The 19,736-nt window shown below is 38.0% G+C and overlaps 1 protein-coding gene across 1 annotated transcript; it reads left to right on the top strand.

Annotated features, from left to right (window-relative positions):
* Positions 1–2: 2 nt before the first annotated feature.
* LOC118562946 (adhesion G-protein coupled receptor G6-like) lies at positions 3–19,394 on the top strand. Its single transcript, XM_036136285.1, has 11 exons — positions 3–68; positions 2,341–2,451; positions 3,210–3,335; positions 3,452–3,497; positions 3,589–3,680; positions 8,064–8,179; positions 16,050–16,318; positions 16,387–16,483; positions 16,729–16,858; positions 17,536–17,692; positions 18,229–19,394. The coding sequence occupies exons 1-11, from the start codon at positions 6–8 to the stop codon at positions 18,321–18,323; spliced, it is 1,302 nt and encodes a 433-aa protein (XP_035992178.1). The 5' UTR covers positions 3–5; the 3' UTR covers positions 18,324–19,394.
* The last annotated feature ends 342 nt before the right edge of the window (positions 19,395–19,736 follow it).

The following is a 19,736-nucleotide window of genomic DNA, read 5'->3' as shown; positions in this document are numbered from 1 at the left end:
ACATTATGACTTTTCTCTACAAACCCACTGACTACAAAGGTGTTAAAATTTCTGCCACTGACAATGAGGTAACGACATTTTTTATGTTATTGAATAGTAGTAAAATTATAGTTTTAGAATGTATTAACTGTTCCTTAGCTGCCTCCAAATAAACCACAAGACTAATGGAAATGATGGAGTTTGGATAAATGAAACAAATATACATATTTTGCAAAATAAAACTTAAACTCAAAAAATGACATGTCAGCAAAAAACTGAAAACAAAAGCTGGGAAATTCTGACAGAAGGTTTAATATTGAAGTGAGAAATACATGGATGAGAGCAGAGAACATTTACCCATTGGAAAGTTACTGTACCAGTTAGTGAAATTAAAGAGGCTATGTTATGTGGACGTTTTGAAACTCCAACTGACCAAAACCTATTGTAACCAGCTTTATCTATACATCCATGCATTTTCTATACCCACTTATCTGAGCAGGGTCCATCACATCTGTATCTAAATGTGTATGGTAAGAGAAATTTGCTTTATAACTATCTTGAAGATGAAAGACGGTGAGAGGATACAAGGGACACATCATTATCCCCACACCGTATGTTGTGTGTATATATATGTATGTATATATATATGTATGTATGTGTATATATATATATATATATATATATATATATATATATATATATATATATGTATATATATATGTGTATATATATATATGTATATATGTATATATATATGTGTATATATATATATGTATATATGTATATATATATGTATATATGTATATATATATGTGTATATATATATATGTATATATATGTATATGTATATATATGTATATATGTATATGTATATATATATGTGTGTGTATATGTGTGTGTCTTAGATAATTGCTTTCAAGAAGTAAAATCTGCATCACTAAATGATCAGTGAAATGTTTTGTAGTTTCATCCAGCCGGCCATAACTTTTCTTCAACAGTACATCTGTCAGTCATCCCAGAGAACACAAAAAAATCTGGAATAGCACAAAAAGCACTGATGACCTCATTTGCTTCACTGAAGACCAGTGTTTAATAATTCAGCTATAAATTAGAAACTGGATAACAATGCCATCCATAGGAGAGTCTATGGCAAAACCACTGCTCGCCAAAAATAATAAAAAGGCCCTTCTCATATTTAAATCAGTTCAAATCAAGTATTTGCCAGTGAAAAAAGACATTGGTAACTACAACTTTTCAATCTTAACTTGTATAATTGCAACAAATTCTTTTGTTGTAAATAATGTTTATAACTTGGTGCTGTAACAGTATCCATTATATTTTACTATGGTTTGTTTTAATAACTGTGGCAAAACCACTGCTCGCCAAAAATAATGCAAAGACCCTTCTCATATTTACCCAGAACATTTTGATGATCCACAAGACTTATGGTCGAATATTATGTGGACCCGTGGGAAGGAAATTGAAATACTTGGAAGGTTGCAAAGAATTTTGTTACCTGGAATTAAACTACTGTAGCATTTTTTTTTGTACAAAAAAAAACAAAAAACATTGCACTGTTGTGTGATGTTCTAGGAAGGCTTCCATTTTTCAAAATGACTTTGTTCAACTGATTCTCTAAAACAGAATGTCTGGTCATCAGTTCATGACCTGAAGCTCCAATGCACTTAGGTTAAAAAAAGAACAATGACCTAAAGCACATCAACAGGTCCAACAATGCAGAACTTTTTGGAGCGGCATAGTCAAGGTCTTGACTTGAACCCAATTTAGAACCTGTGGTAGGACCCTAAACAGGCTGTTAATGCTCAATAACTGTCCAATGGGGTTTGGTTAGCAGAGATCCAAATCCTCACCATGGAGTATTTAGCAGCATATTTCTCTCTTTTTTGCCGCATATTTAAAATGCCTAATGCCAAATATCACCAACAAGGTTGCCATAACTATTAGTAGGTTAAGGAGGGGGTAATTTAATGTTTTTCTTTATCAAATGTAAGGTATAGATATTTTTTTATCTAAATAAATGAACTTTAAAAAAACTGCTTCTTTTATTTACTCAGGTTATGTTTATCTGATATTAAGATTTGTTTGATGATATTAAATATTTAATTATGGCAAAAACTGGGGATCAGTTCAGGGTTCAAATAATTTTTCAAATCACTGTGCAGGTTTGATCCTAAGCATTTAGAATCAGGCTTTACTTGTTTGCATATATTCTATTACAAGCAATATGTAACAGGATATTACATATTCTACTACATATTATTTTAAAGGATCTTTATGGAAGATGTAGGTGCTGCATGTACAGAAATAGCACACAATTTCATTTTTGTATGACCTTTGTAGGTAATGACTGGTAATGTGCCAAATAGTGCAGTGAGCGTTCACCTACCAAGTGAGCTGGATGCTGGACCGAATAACACAATTGTGTTCAGCATGATGCAGCTACCTAAAAAGGTCAGAGACTACACCTTCCATGATATTACCATCACTCTGCACTTATTCTTAAGTCATCTTTGAACAGCTGTACTGTAGTTTACCTGTACTATTCAGATCTGGGAAAGTTGTGGTTAACCACAGTCTTGCTACATAATTTAAACTGAAGTGTTTTTAAAAAAGACTTATCCTAGGTGTAAAAATATCATAGCTATACATATTTCAAGTTCTATTATGGGATCATTATTCAAACTTATTCACACTTTTAAAACAGGGCATTGTGTGTGACGTTGTAAATGTTTTAAATAAAAAAAAAAACAGACAAGTTCTATCATATCATATGTTGCACACTGGTTGGTCATTGTAAAAAATGTCAATAAAAATAATGATACTTAATAGATTTTGTCAAAGAAAACAGTGCTTTAATATGATGTTGCAAAACTAATTGCTCAAAGTTTTCACCTTTGTTTCCTATATTATTTAAGATGTAAACAAATCAGTTTCCAGTGAAAAAAGACATCGGTAACTACAACTTTTCAGTCTTAAGTTGCATAATTGCAACAAATAATTTTCTTGTAAATAATGTTAATAACGTGGTGCTTTAACAGTATACATTATATTGTAGTATGGTTTGTATTAATAACTGCTGAAATTGAGGTAGTAAGACAGCCTTTTTCACGCAGAATTGTCAGTTATAATTAAGTGGTAGCTAAACCATAAATAAAGGTGCTAAACCACGTCATTTTTTGAAATTCAGCTGCAAGTATTTTGTTTTACAGATTGCTCTGGAACGCTCAGATGAATTGTCTGACCGCAGAATCATCGGCCTGAGCGTGCGTGGCAAGAGATTTTCAGGACTTCAGGAACCAGTCAGCTTAACCATTAATATTACTACGGGCAGAAATGTAACTCTGATTTTAGTTTTCTTTTGCATAAATCAGTAAGCTCTGTGGGTTTACATTCACAGATGAACAGAATGACAGATTAGATTTCAAAACCTTAAATGTTGCTGTGTCCTTAGGAAGTCCTTACACCTTTATGTGTATTCCTAAACATCAAAGAGAAAAGTGAGAATCCAAAATATCTTGATGATCATGCTCAGTAACATAAAAAGATCTAAAGTAAAATTCAGGCATCCCTGTCTCTCTGTGTTACCAGGATTCAGTACCGATGGCTGTGAGACACAGCGTCAGAGTCAGAGCCACGTTACCTGTTCCTGTAATCATCTCACATACTTTGGTGTTCTGATGGTAGGACCTGTTATGATTCTGCCCTTTCTTTCTTATTTCACCACATGATCTGTTGTTTTTGGGCCTATTGGCTGGTTGCAACCCTCTGCTCTGCAACGCTTTACTCCACTCATTAGCGGGAGTAGCTGCACCTGTGACAGCACAATTACCTTCATCTCTCCCACCTGTGCTGCCAACTTTATGTACTGGTCTTCCCAAGTCATTCCCTGGCACATTTGTGAAAGTGTTTTTGTGAGTAGTTTGTCCAGCATTTGCCTGCATTGCCTGTTTTTTCTGACCAAGTTTTTTTTTTTTTTGTCTCTGGATTTTCCTGTCTCACCTTGTCCTTACTTGGACACCTCTCCACCTGTCTGATTTCCCGACATGACCTGGACTGTTTTTTTGACACCATATCTACTAGCCCTTTGGATCTGCCTGTCATCCCTATGTATGACCCAAGTTCTACTCGTGGATCTTGTCTCCAGCTCACCCCTCAGTCTGTCTTCTGCTCTTTCCAGGATATATGGCTGCCTTCAACATGTGTTTGTTTTATGTTTTTATTAATCTTTTAAGTGCAATACCGTGTCTGGCTCGTATATTAGGTAGACTGCCTGTTAGAGAATTCCAGGACCAGCATTTTATTTTTTTCTGGGTTTTATCTGTTACAACAGAATAACTTGAACCATTGAGGTCAGAGGTTAACATACATGCTCCATGGACAACAAGTTCAGCAATACATTTTTTTAATAGCCTTAGGTGCAGAACTTTGACTTCATTGTGGATTTTTTCCCTTTATCTAAATAGGATCAGAAAACTTGTATCAGACCACTATGTCCTTCAGTGGTTGTATAGATGCTTCAGTTCACATCTTTGCTGGGGGGTGGGGGGGGGGGGGGGGTCAGGATCAAATCCTGGTTCTGTCAGAAGGGGCATCCAGTTGTAATAACTTGCTGTGGCAAGGGAGCAGCCAAAGGACTCAAGCAACCAGGATTCAAAACACATTTTATCCACTTGTTAACTGACAGTCATTGTTTGATTTCTTTCACTAACACCCTCCAGCCATTTCCTAGCATATCGTGGAGCATTAAAAGAAACCTTTTCTCCCATGTTAAATGTTCCAATTAGTCTGATTTTGAATGAATCAAACAAATACATTATAATGTTCACATTTTAAAATGCAGAGGAAGACGACAAGACATTGCTATGGCTTTTATAATGGGCATTAAAAACAGACATTTCAAACGTTATAAAAACAAGTTGCAAACTTAACACCATGGCCACATTATGATCTTTGAAATGTATTATTTATTTGATTAAAAAATTTAGATGCATTTAAAATTCACAGGAAAAATTCAAACTAAAATTCAGTAATAAATGAAGCCTAAACAGATCAAGTGGCTTAGCTTGGAGCCAAGGAATTGAGAAGTTTAGAGCAGGTAGAGTTTACCCAGAATAAAGTTTACACATGCGCAGTAAACCCTAATTGTGGTGCCTTCCTGCAGCTGTTAAGACCTATTTAGCAGGAAGCTGGGAGAAATACTAGACAATGAAATATGTAAAATTAAGCTATATTGGCTTCTTAAAAATGTTTTGATTTTAAGAATTCTAAATGATTTTACCTTCACAATACAATATAATTTTAAACATGTCTAAATAAATAGCTATTTAACTGTACATTCTTTATGTTGCACACAATAGATACAGCTCAAACATTTTCAAAAGGTTTACTGTTTGTTTGAACTCATCTCAGAAAGTGAAACTCACAAAAGATTCATTTCACACAGAGCAAAATATTTTGAGCCTTTAATTAATTTAAATTTTATTTATATGGCGCCAACTCATGATAAATGTCATCTCAAGGCACTTTCCTTAGTCAAATGCAATCAAATGATACAGATTGGTCAAAATGTTTCCTATCTAAGGAAACCCAGCATCAAGTCTTAACAAGCACCATACACTCTTCATGAAAGAGTGTAGAGCCACAGGGATACTCGTCTGCATTGTCCATGGCTTTGCAGCAATCCCTCATACTGAGCATGCATGAAGCGACAGTAGAGAGGAAAACTCTCCTTTAACGGGAAGGAAAAACCTCCAGAAGAACCAGAACCAGGCTCAGTGAGAACGGTCATCTGCCTCGACCGACTGGGGGTTAAAGAAAACAGAGCAGAGGCACAAAAAGCACAGAAGCACACACTGATCCACAAATCACTTCTACGTTATATGGTAATAGCGGATAATCTGGCTTCCCTGGATGATGTCACAGCAAACAGAACGCCAGACCAGGTGTACCTACTATGAAGAGAAAATGACAGCGAACATAAAGTTAAAATTTTAAATAACAACAAGTACTGCTGATTGGAGAACATTTAAAGAACTCAGCAGCGTGAGAAAATAGACCCTGATGTCCTCCAGTAGCCTAAGCCTATTGCAGCATAACTACAGAGATAGCTCAGGGTAATCTAAGCCACTCTAACTATAAGCTTTGTCAATAAGGAAAGTTTTAAGCTTAGTCTTAAAAGTAGACAGGGTGTCTGCCTCACAGACCAAAACTGGGAGTTGGTTCCACAGGAGAGGAGCCTGATGGCTAAAGGATCTGCCTCCCATTCTACTTTTAGAGACTCTAGGAACCACCAGCAGACCTGCAGTCTGAGAGTGAAGTGCTCTTATTGGAACATATGTGGTAATCCCTCTTGTTGATCATCAGAACTCTTGCAGCAGCATTTTGGATCCGCTGAACGCTTCAAACTGCATTTTGTGGACTTCCTGATTGTAAATAATTACAATAGTCTAGCCTTGAAGTAACAGATGCATGAACTAGTTTTTCAGCATCATTCCTGGACAGAATATTTATAATTTTGGCAATATTACCCTGGAAACCTGTTTAATATGGGTCAAAAATAACACCAAGATTTTTTATTTTATTACCAGAGGCCAATTTAATGGCATTCATATTATGTGATTGATTAATAAGTTTGTTTTTTGAGGAATTACTTCTTGTAATTTTGATAATATGAGAAGGAAAACCTAACATTCAGAGTCCCAGAAAACGAAAATATTATTATAAATCATTAAAATCAAGGAGATTTTAAAAAATGTTTGAACTTTTTGCATGAATTACTGCATCGATGTGGTGTTGCAATGAGCTACTCAGCCTGTGGTTCTGCTGAGGTGGAATAGAAACCCAAGTTGCTTTGAGCCTTCAGCACATCTACATTGTTGGATCTGGTGTCTCCCATGTTCCTGTTGACATTACGCCACAGATTCTTTATGGGGTTCTGGTCAGACCAGTTTGCTGGCCAGTCATGCACAGTGCCACCATGGTCATTGAGTCAGCTTGTGGTACATTTGGCAGTGTGGGCCGAAACCAAGTCCTACTTGAAAATTAAATCAGCATCTTCATACAGAAGGAAACATGACGTGCTCTAGAGTTTCCTGATAGATGTCTGCGTTGACTGGAGACTTCAGAAAATCAAATGGACTAGAGCCAGCAGATTACCTGGCACCCCAAATCATCAAAACTGTGGAAACTTCACTTTGGATTTCAAACAACATGGATTTCTTTCCACTCTCCCTTCAAATTCTGGGACCTTGACTCCCAGATGAAATGCAAACTTTATTTTCATTTGAAAAGAGAACTTAGACCACTGAGAAATGGTCATGGTCTTTTTAGCCCAGGTAAGATACTGATGTTGTCTTTGGTTCAGGTGAGGTTTGACATAAGGAATGCTACATTTGTAGCCCATGTGTAGTATTGTTCTGTGTATAGTCACTTGGCTCTTGATGCCCTTACTTTTGCCTCAGTCCACTCTTCGTGAAGTGAACACAATTTTTTTTATTTTTTGTTATTGGATTTCGCTTGATGGCTTGGCAGATAACCTGAAGGCTGGTGATAGAGCAACCCGGGCCCTTAATTACATCTCAGCAGAACCTCAGGCTAATTGCTTCCATGCCACGCTGCAATGATGTGGCAATTAATTCCAAATAAAATCTCAATCATGCATTGATTGCACAAAAATTTAACATACTTTAAAGAACCCTGAAATAATTGTTTAAAATATTGTATGTAATATTCTATTCTTCTGAGAGATTGAATTTTAGGTTTCCATTATCTGTAAACCATTATTATTCAAATTACAAGAAGTCAAGGCTTGAATTATTTCACTCCATCTGTGATGAATCTGTATGACTTCCACTTTCTTGAATGAGGATCAAAAATATATAACTTTTTTTATGTACCTGAAATGTATATTGAGAGTAACTCAGGAATTCCTGTAAAGGTTTTATTTTTCTTCTCAGAAACCCACTTTTTAAAGATATTTATACAAATATTTGAATCTAGCTTACTGGTGCTAATAAGGCCTCACTAAACTTACATTGGTATGTAATGTTGTAAATTCTCCACAGGTGTCTGCAGACCTGTCAGCTAAAGACCAGGAGGTCCTGTCCTACATCACCTACATTGGCTGTGGTATTTCACTTACTGCCCTGATCATCGCCGTTTTGCTCTTCATCACAGACAGGTTCTGTATTCTTCTCCCTGTCCACATTAACTTTCTACCATATTTGCATTTTATTTCTAGCTCATATATTATTTATTGTTTTCCCCTTCAAATTCAGCAGCGGTGTGCACAGCTAACCAAAACATTATCTTTGCAACCTAACATTTCGCACACAAAAATCTTAGCTCCGCAGTCGTTAAACTAAAGATAAATAAGAAGATTTGAGGAACCTAAGGCTAGCTGCTGACTAACGGCTGTCACTCAGACCCCGTCCATACGAAGCTGGATTTGGGTGTATACTACAAGCTTCTTTGTCGGTTCGGGAGTCCCTTCACAACAAAGCAGCTGTGAAACCGAGTACAACTGAAATCAGCTCTGACTGGATAAGTTTAAGTTTAAGTCTCTCCCCAACCCCCCCACCCCTACCCCGCAGTGCCTCCGTAAAAACATCCCTATACACATAACCGGCTACACAATGCTCTCGGAGTGTCGCGACAAACAGTAAATGCTGTTATTAGGTAAACAAGCCATGCCATCACTGTACATCTTGGACCAAAGTACATCAACTTGCCCTACATGAAGCCCGAGGTTGAGCATTTAGTCGGGGGCTTCCACCATGCCTACAGCATGCCACAGTGTTTAGGAGCAGTAGATGTGACACACATTTACATAAAACAGCCATCTCATAACTCTATGGACTACATAAATTGGAAGGGTAAAAAAATCATTAAATATACAGGCTGTCTGTGATTACCAATACAGGTTTATGGATGTGCTTATCAAATGGGCAGGAAGTGTGCATGATGCACTTGTATTTGCAAACTCCCAGGCGAATGTGTCCTTGAAAAGTGGTAAGATTCTATCTCTAAGAAAAGTGATTGTGGAGGATGAAGAGGCTATACCAATATTTATTCTTGGTGATCCAAGAAGAAATACTGGTATACCTGCTTTTACCCTATCTAAAGAAGGAGTTCTCTAATGGTGGCTCCACACCTCAGGAGCAGTACTTTGGACTTTATCTGTGCAAAGCCTGCATGGTTATAGAAAGCACTTTTGTTGGCTCAAGGTCAGATTTGCTACGCTCAGAAAGCCATTGGACTTAAACCTGGACAACCTGCCCTATGTCATTTATTCTGTATTTGTCCTTCACAAGTACTGTGAAGCCAGAAAGGAGGCTGTGGAGTAGAGGTGGGCGGATCGATTCTAGGATCGATACTATCGATACCAACGCGGGTATTGATATTCTTTTAACAGGGTCAATCCGTTTTATTCTCTCCCACGCGCGCTGACTGCAGCAGATTCACCAAAGTCTTCCTTTCTGTGTCACGGCACTCTGCTGGCTGCTGCTCCCCCTCCCCTCTCGTACATGGCTCAGCGGCGCCAGCCGATCAGCACGCAGGCTCAGCCTGGCCTGCCCACTCTGCTCTCTCCACTCAACACACACAAACAACCGCAGCACGCGGCTCCTGTTAAGACACAGAGAGACCGCCAGAGCGGAAAAACTTGAAGAGAGAAATAAGCCCCGTTTGGCTATATTTTAATACCTTAAATTAAATCAAGCTGTATGTTTTGTAAAAAGCCGGTTAAATTCAGTGGAAACACAACAAATGTATCTAAGCATGTAAAAAACCATGAGCAAGAAAATGTCGAACGACAGAGCAAACTTCTCTCACTGCCTCGACATACCCAGAACCACAGACTGACGTCACTGACTGAGGCGTTTCAGTCCTCCAGAGAACATCCAGGTAGATAAGAGTGGTCATCTTCAGCAGCAGTTTATGTTAATTTTCAAAGTAGATATTATCTATCATATGTTACTGGAGCCCACAAAGAAAATGTAATTAAGACCTTGAAAGAACCCAGTACATATAGCCTATTAAAAAGTGTTATTTAAGATAACTTTAGCTAATCCTTTATTTGTCCCACGACGGGGAAAATTATAGGATTAAAGCAACAGGCAGGTGCACAAAACACAGACAAAATTACATAAGGATTGAAAGATATAAGAGGTGAATTAGGGAAAAAAAACACTGAACATAACATTATTATTATTATTATTTAATTGTAATAATAAAATAAAAATCACAAAACCCGAAAGGTCAACAGTTTCATGATACATCAAGCTTAAATGCTAAAAGTATCGGTATCGGATCGATATTGGCGATACTGCCCCTGTATTTACTTGGTATCGGATCGATTAAAAATTCCTGGTATCGCACACCTCTACTGTGGAGGAATATTCTTATGGGAACCATACAGTTTGAAAAGGACTTACAACCACCCACACAGTGTAATAATGTTGTCAATGGCTGCAATGAGGCAGAGGGTAAAAGAGTGCAAAGAGAAACATCTTATATCTTGACTCTTAAAATGGATTGCCCCAAGTTTAAAAATATATATATACTATTTTTAACAGTGTTATTTTTACGTTCTTTTATATGTGGGGTTGTTGGCTCCTCCATAACTGTTCAAATTGCATTCTGTATTTTTATATTATTCGAGTGCTTTTTGTAACACTGGCTGTGCTAAAGGAAAAAAAAATAACGTTTTTGCAAAACATCAGGTCTTTATTTCTTACAGCAGGAAACACTGTACAATCACAAACCAAAGTAACTTGAGTGCGCATTGAGTCTCACAATTCTCAAGGCAAATTTTCTAAGCTATATCACAACAAAGCGTTGGATTCTGGAGACTTCAGCATGGACAATGATAAACTGTTCGAGGGTGGCCTTAGGTCTCGATCCCACCAATAATGCAGCACCTGGCTTGGGACCCACCCAAGATCTCCTCACAAAGTTTGAAAAACAACAGCACCACTCATTCTTGGCCAATCCTGCGTTTTTTTTTTTTTATATATTTTTTGCTGTGACCAGGGCTTTTATTATTACAGAAACCTGTAACGGAAATTCTTGTTAGTACCATCCTTTGGGTACTGCTCCAAAAATGGAAGCAACATGTGGCTGTATTTTGACTTGCAGGACTCCAAGTCTACATTGTTTTGTGCTTTCCTGGTTTTGTAGTCCAGTGTAGCCCTGAGGAGAAGTTCCACCTCATTGTCAGTAGGCTTATTTTCATACAGTGATAGCAGTTGCAATTCTCCCTCTTGTTGTTCTTCCAAAATTACCCCGCACATGCAATCTGATTATCTTTACTTCCTTTGCTGCAGTTACTGACACCCACATTACAACGCCCATTACGGCTTGTTCAGCTTCAGGCGGTTTCATCATTACACTCAAACTTTTCTGTGCTTAGCTTGTCTTCACACTGCAAAAACGGATCTAAACATAAGTAAAATGTTCTCAAAAATAGTGTGTTTGTCATAAATTTGAGCAGATGAATAAGATTATCTGCCAATGGAATGAGTATTTTGATCCCTAAAATAAGATAATTAGATATACTGCACTTGAAATAAGATGATGGAGATGAATGGTCCCTATTTCAAGTGCAAAAATCTTATTCTATTGGCAGATCATCTTGTTTACCTGCTCAAATCAAGGAAAAATACACTAATTTTAAGAACATTTTACTTATTTTTAGCTCAGTTTTTGCAGTGCATGTAGATGTGGCGTCAGTCTGTGTCACACATCTGTGCTACACACATACACATATGATGCATGGCTTACGTGCGCAACGCTGCACATTTGAGGAGATTTCTGTTTTAGTTCAGGATACATTACTTTTAATTTTTAACTTTTAAACTGCAGTGAAAGCTTATGAGAAGAATATTATATCCCTCTGTGCTCAGACCACAGCCATTAGAAGAAACATTAAGGGTGAGTCAAGAAGCCACTCCGGTGTTATTGAGGGAGAAGCAAGCATCCAGCTCTATTATTGTACCTCCACCTTGTAAACAGTATAAATGAACAAGCCCAAAGTCGCTGATAATAAGCAGACGTTGCAGCACTGCTGGTAGCCCTGAACACAGTGCTGAAGGTTTCTGGAGGTCCCTTTTCCCCACTGTTATCATTCTTTAACAAATGTAAAAATAAGTCATGACATTTAGGGTTGGTTATTGTTGGAACATCAGTGATATGATATATTTAATGTGCTCTATTTATTACTAGAACAGCATAAATAAAGATCGGCTTCATCATTGCTGTGTAGAAGAAATCTGTTTTCCTATTTTACACATGGTGGTTAAATGTCCCATAAGGACTGCTGTAGCACAGTAAGCTGCCTGGTGTTTTGTACAGAAGTGTCCTACTGAGACATGCAGCAACCCAGAAGTCCGCTCTGAGTCCAGTCTCCTTCCACCTTATGCAGTGCCACTGACAAACCCAGAAGGCCCAGTTACAATATTGATTAAAAGGAATAGTCACACGGTGGCGCACGGTTTACAGAAAAAATAGGATACCAGTGTCTGTTTCTGAGCAATGGGAGCTGACAATGAGAAAACGACAAGAACAAGAAGAAATGTAAAGCGAAAACAGCACTGCTTTTTACAATGTCTTTTGCAAAGCCGTGACTCTTACTCAGTATTGGGGAAGTTGCTTTTCAAAAGTAACTTTTGTCCATTACCCTTTACTTCTCATAAAAGTAATTAGTTACTTTACTTTGTTATCATTTAAGAAAAGTAACTTGTTACTTTTATGTTGCTTGACTGCGCAGATACACCTCTTTACGTTTCTAAATGCGAAGGCCTATATAAAGTTCTACTATGGAGTAAAGTATCTATTTTGTGTTCTTTATTATAAACAAACTTGAAACAGAGCTCATGGCAAGAAAACATTTGTCCTTGCACAACTTAATAAAAATGTCAAAATGGCATACATCTCCAAATTAAGCATGCCTCAACCAGCAGAAAACACAATAACAAAAATATTCTGCGTTTAACTTAAAATACTGTGTTAAAGGTATACTATGCAACCGGGGTTGATTTTCCAGCGAGGCTCCACCCAGAGGGCGAAAGTAAAAGTGCACTGTCGTAAAGATGCTCAGCTGTTCTCCTGGTTTCTCCGTCAAGCCAGGCGCGGTTGTTTTGAGCTTAGCAGACAGGCAAACGCAACGAAAAGTTGAAAATCGGCAGTACAAACAATGACTAACAGTGAAAGTATGAACATGCACAGAGAGAGAGAGAAACCATTCCAATGTTACTTACAATCGCATCAGCAGAAATGCGAGGTCTGCGCCAGCCTTGCAGCCTTCTTTTTCTTTTAGCTCTCGCCATTCGGAAAAAGCTTGCCCGATGTTCACCCGTGTACGACTCCTCTCTCTGTCCAGAGCCCTTTTCCTCTTTCTTGTCTTCTCCGACATGGGCTTTTGCTGTTTTCTCGCTGGTTCTGCCATGATAACTGCACAAATATCGTCACTGCGCTAGCAACGAGCATGCCTTTAACTGGGGGCGTGTAGCAGTTCTCGCCGTAAAGCAAGACCGACTCTCGCGATGCACGAGACTTCTGAGCCTGTGGGTGCGGGCTGAGGGCTCCAAGTACGGTATTTCCCCTACAGACCACCAGGGCGGCCGAGAAAACCTTTGTTCGACCTGAAAATACTCATTTAATCATCCAAAACGGTATGGAACACATTAATTAACTGAAAAATGTTGCATAGTATGACTTTAACTGAATATACTGGTCTTCCTAAAAGTGCATAATGGCAGAGGGACAACAGGCTTTTAGGAATAGTTGGGACTGGTGAAACATCTGTAACGCAACCAATACCACATTAGCACAGAATGTGTGATTATATCTCACCAGCAGTAGTCTTTCAAAACGGTCATCTAAGTGACTTTTTCTTCTGGGGGTAAGCACTAGACTTCCCAGGCTTAGCAGACTTCCCACCAGAACACTAGATGGTGTGGCAGTGTTGTATTTCATGAATACAGCTTTCAGTTGGGAGAAACTGTTTAACTATTAGTACCCCTGAGTCTGCGCTAAAGGACATTGTGTCCTCCTCAGCAAAGGAGAAAAAGTCCTTCTCACTGTTGCTGCTCCTGCTCCTCTCTGGTATTCTCTTCTGGCTCTGCATCATGGAGTAGAGTGCAACACTCTGCGAAGAGAAGTGCTCATGCCGCTTCCCTCCTCTCCTCCTCACCAATCCATTGGACTTTAAACTTCGGCAAAGTCAGGACAGCCAATAGAGCATCCCTGTTCTCTAATATTGGTTCAAATCATGTCTTGATGGCCTAGGAGAAAATTATAGAAGACACAAGCCCAGTTTTCAGACGCACTACTATCATGGGAGGAATACTGCATTTATTAAATTAAAATATCATATCAGGTATTAAAAATTACCTGCACAGTCGCACTGGGAAGGTCTGCTGTCATACTCAATGGTCCATTTTGAAGTGCCAGCATCCTGGACATGAGGGTCTCAAGGGTTGGTAAAAGACCATAATAACAGTTGTTTTCCCCTTGCAACGTGTCCAATGCCACTGTCAGTATTTTCAAAACACTGCAATACTCCTTTAGGAAAAGCTGTCCGTGTGCTGTCGGGGCTCTGATGTCCAGACTAGTGCAAAGCATATTCAGATCGTTCACTTGGATGTCAGAGATATGGGACTGTACATTGTGGTAGGAATTCCACCTTGTTGATGAAGGCACAATCAGTTTTTTCCCCACATGTTTCATCCACCATCTCAGAGGCCACAGTAGAATGGTTTGCCTTAGTCTAAAGAGCAGCACAGATCCCCGTTGCACTCTGGTTCACAAGCTTTGAGTCACTATTGGATGACAGCCAGTTGTCGACATCATTACATCAAACTGAGTGTATGGGAAGCACATCTAACATGCGGAGGAAGAGAGAACTGTCCATCTGTGTGTCACTGGCCCCAAACAACTCTCGCATTTTCATTGTTTAAAGTACAAATTATGTATTTCCAGCAACTTAAGCTTTGAGTCCACTCTTAAATATACAACCTAAGACACACAACAAAATATCCAACACCAAGTTCAAATGAAATGTTGTTTATTGCTAAAAATATGTACATTTACTAGTAGAAAGGTAACATTTGCAAGCAAATAGATAATGTTTACCATCATATGGCGTAGCCTAATAAACTACTACTACTAGTATTACTATTATTGCTGCTCTGTTTCTTCTTACTCAAACATACCCATATGGGGTGACCAGTCCCACCAGCTCTGTCCTAAACCACTTTCTATATCATGTAATCTAACATCACAGGGTGTTTGCTACTTCAAAGTAATCATAACTACAAAGAGAAATCTTAGTTACCCCCCTCTCCAGACGAACCTCCACTGCAGCGCCCCTACGTTGGCACTTTTTTTCGGGCCGCTCCTCCTCAGCTGCACGGGTGGGGGTCACCGCCAGTGACGCAACAAAAAAATGCAGAGATCTCCCTCTGATCATCGGGCTCCATGCAGCGCTTGCGTTTTGTCATGATTCATCTCACCTCGATGAACAGGAATAGGAATAAAGAAGTTGTTAATGAAAATCACCCGCGAAAATGGCTCTTTAAAGGTTTGCCTGTGGTCAGATTTCCAGCAATAACAGTGCTTAATCTGAACGCGTCACAGAACAACTGACCAATGAGAAGAAAGTCTCATGCTAAAATATCGCAAGATGACAGTACTTTGAGATTTTGCGGGAAAACAATGCCGCCTGTGAAAAGGGACGCACGGGAATGTTGATAAATTTGTGGAAAATGCTCGGGGAATGTAGGAAAAAAACACCATAGATTTGAAAATCAGTATAGCGGAACTGTGCCCTTATTATTTCATCTGAGGAGAACCCTGATCTATCTGTCATCTATGTAGCTACTTACAGTTATCAGAGCCAAGATAATGAACAATGACCAGTCCGCAAACAATTTCTAAATTTAGCTTGAATGCTAACAAGATGAACAAAAAGTAAGGCCTGCAATTATCTACGCCACAGAATATGATTAAAAGACATTTTTATAACAGACCACATCTTTTGTGTGTCACAGAAAACTCAGAGGGGATGATTCCAAGAAGATCCACATCAGCCTCGCACTTTCTCTCATCCTTCTCAACATACACTTCCTCCCCAGCCAGGCAGTGGCAGCAATGTCCTCCACTGAGCTTTGTCTTTATGTGGCTGTTCTACTTCACTACTCTCTGTTGGCCTCTTTCACCTGGATGGCCTTGGAGGGCTTACATCTCTATCTTCTCCTGGTCAAAGTCTTCAACATCTATGTCAGGAGATACCTGCTCAAACTCAGTGTTGTGGGATGGGGTGAGTGAGAGGATTCATCAGAATCATGTGTACAGCATGAAGTTACAGAAGCCGTTTTTGGTTTTCAGGTCTTCCAGCAGTCATCGTATCAGTGGTGGTGATCAGCAACAAAAACATGTATGGTCGTACCCCTCTGGATTCATCTAGACCTGATTCGACAGCAGTGTAAGAAAAACACAGAAAGACACACAATCTTGACTACTTCCTAAATTACATGTAACCCTGAGCCTGTATATTTTGCAACATTTAAATAGATGTGTGCAAATAGATAAAATATACTGTTTTTTTCTTTGCTAAAATATAACAGAATTTTGCCTTAGATTCTTCTCTGTCCCTTTGTCTCTTTGTTTTGGATTTTATTTCACTTGCATGTAGTGATAATTTGCTGGATGTGCTTCCTTTCGGTGCAGATGCTATATAACCAATGACAAAGTGAAGATGGGGACCACACTGGGACTGTTCAGCATGGTGTTCATCTTTAATGTTTTTGTGTTTGGAGGGATAGCTAAATGGCTAATGGGTGGCAACTTTAGCAAACAGGTATGATTACGTTCTAATTGGGTATAATTCTTGTATTTTTAAAAACTCGTGTTTTTTTTTTTACATTTTTCTTAAATATGTTAACATTAAGATTTTGTATGTAAGAGATAGTATAACTTAACACATCTTCACAGTTCTAATAGATGGAGCCAGCTCGAGTTGTTTTGTTGCCCTAGTCGAGATTAGACAGCAGCTACAGTATCTACAGTAACATTAGCCATGTTTCCATCAACGTTTTTTTTAGCATTTTGAACTGTTGTTTAGAAAAGTTGACTGAAACGCAGAATTTGAAATAACTTCCTCAGTTTTGTTTGAGGTGGTTTATAGCTTTTCTGAAAAAGAGCTAAAGCAAAAAATGGAACATAGAAACACATTTGCCGAATAAGTTCTGACGTAGGTCACATTTACCTTGCATGATTAATTAATTGTTTGCATTGTTGCTATCTTCCCAGATATTCCGTAATGTGCATAGAATTGCATTATTTGTCTACGGCCCTGAACAGCATGTAACATCGTATTAACCCTGCTTGCCAGCTTTTAGCGTGCATTGTAATTGGGTTTGAATTCAAAGTTACATCACAAAGGCTTCGTAATATCTATGCTCTGCTTGGGTCTCTATTCTTTTGGGATAAACATTAACCTGCAGTGTATTCTTTCTTTCATTTTTGTCAAACCAGATGGCGGCAAGTAAGAAAAACAAAGCTAAGAGAGAAATTTTCACCCTACTGGCACTGATGGTTCTGTTGGGCCTCACCTGGGGCCTGATCTTCTTCTCATTTGGCCACCTGACCACTCCGGGCATTTACCTTTTCTGCGTGCTCAACTCTCTGCAAGGTCTGATCAGTTTACTGCAACATAATCGTCTTTACTGTCTTGTGGTATTCCAATATCTAAACATACTGCTTGGGGAAAAAACAAGGAGTATACAATGATATCTTGACCTTACTTTCTTTTCAAACACATTCATGTAAAACAGTGTTGTGTGTTTTTAAATGCAACAGGTGTTGGTTTTGTTATGACCTTTCCACTGTAACATGAATATTTTTCAGAATTAAGATTTTACTGTCCTTCATTTGTGATTCTGTCCTCAACGATTTTAGTGGGAGAAAAGACTTTGATAAAAAAAAAAAACTATACAAAACAATGCCATAATAATAACTACAAGATAAATGTACAGTTACCACATATTGTATTTTTGACCGTAATCTGGCAGACAGTTTTGATGCAGGTTTGTTCATAAACAGAGATAAAACATTATGTCTAAAACATAGCTGGAATCAAAATAGATGGGGCCTTTGTTTCAGTTGTACAATTCTTACCTCCTGTACATAACCTAAACTGTCACCTAAATGTTCTTTTTCTTTTTGCAGGTTTCTTCATCTTCATTTACTTTGTCCTGTCTATAAAAAAGACCAAAGTGGCATCTTTCAAGCCAAGCTCTGCAACCCACAGCACTAGACTTTGAACACAACCAGCATCATACCCAAAATATGTTTGGTATTTGTAAAATAAGGATATTTTAGATCTTGTAGTGGATGAAAACAATGTGCAATTGAAGCAAGCATTCTAGACAATACCCTAATGTGACCAATGTATAAAGACACAAAAATATCCAAAACCATCAAAATGAATGAATAAAAAACATCATTATTTGGCACAAATAGAAATCTGTGTAGCCATAATATAAAAAAAATCCTAATCAGGAGTTATTTTTGTCAACATGCTTAAAAAAAATTCACAATACAATTTTTCTTATTTGGGGCTGATTGAAGCCAAACTTGCCCTGAACTGAGGGATTCCAATGAGAACTGATTGGATAGGTTTAGGGACCAAAACAACTTCAAGCTATGCACATTATTTTGTAGTTTAAATACATGCGGGTCTCCACAGACAATAAGCGTATTCCACATTTTACAATGAAATTTAAAGTAAAAGGAGCAGTGAAAGTATTTGTTAACGTTCAGCTGCAGGGTCCCCTCCAAACTGCATACCACTGTTTGCATGGGGAAAGACGGACTCGATGCACTGGTCATTAATAATGAGTAAATAAGATCAGTTAGAACTGCAAGGAAATATATAACATGTCTAACAACTTAAGAGCAACAAATCTAGTGTTGATTTATATCTCCATTCCTTTTTCGTCTCCCTCCTGCTTTACCATTGTGCAAATTTAAGATTCTTACTTTTTGGCTTTGTTTGAAAGTGAGACATAAATCATGACAAATATGAAGATTGAAATAACAAAGAAGACATAAGCAAATAAGCTGCATATTTCAGCTTTAGTAAAGAATAAATAAATAACAACATTGTATTCTATGGACTAGATACACAACTTACAAAAAAAATAAATAAATAAAGAGACTGGCAGACTTTTAAGGCTGTTTTGTGTTGTTTATTGTTGAGAAAATATTAGGTTTACCTGTAAAATAAATTCTGTGAAGTTTATCTTATGTCTGCAGATTTTGGATTTATCATTGAATGGGAGAACATTAATAAACAACACATTTGCCCAGCACATGGTGAAATTGTGGTAAACATAAACCAACTTTCTTGTATTCACGCACTGCTGAAATAAATGTACCATTGCTACTGGTTCTCTCAGTTCATTTATGTCTCTTTAACTGTCTGAAGGTTATGGTTATGGTTGCTGTGCAGAATTTTGAGGAAAAATAACTATTCTGTGTTTATTTCCAAATCTATTTAAAAAGAAAGTGATCTCTGGAAGACAGAGGGCCCATGTTGTCCAAGTCCTCTGCCAAGAAAATGACAAGAGAGACATTCTGCTCTTTTCATTTGGCCTACTTGCAATCATTAAAGACTCTTTGCAAATTGTCAAGACATACTTGTTACATGTTTTATACAATTTAACTAATCAATT

This window comes from Fundulus heteroclitus, chromosome 4 (assembly GCF_011125445.2).
Source record: "Fundulus heteroclitus isolate FHET01 chromosome 4, MU-UCD_Fhet_4.1, whole genome shotgun sequence".
NCBI classification, from domain to species: domain Eukaryota; kingdom Metazoa; phylum Chordata; class Actinopteri; order Cyprinodontiformes; family Fundulidae; genus Fundulus; species Fundulus heteroclitus.
The sequence above is the reverse complement of the archived record's forward strand: the minus strand, read 5'-3'. Positions and strand labels throughout refer to the sequence as shown.

Coding starts and splice junctions, on each gene's coding strand:
- LOC118562946 (XM_036136285.1), top strand. CDS start 6: ATGACTTTTCTCTACAAACCCACTGACTACAAAGGTGTTAAAATTTCT. Junction 69..2,340: donor TTTCTGCCACTGACAATGAG/GTAACGACATTT, acceptor TGACCTTTGTAG/GTAATGACTGGTAATGTGCC. Junction 3,681..8,063: donor CATACTTTGGTGTTCTGATG/GTAGGACCTGTT, acceptor AATTCTCCACAG/GTGTCTGCAGACCTGTCAGC.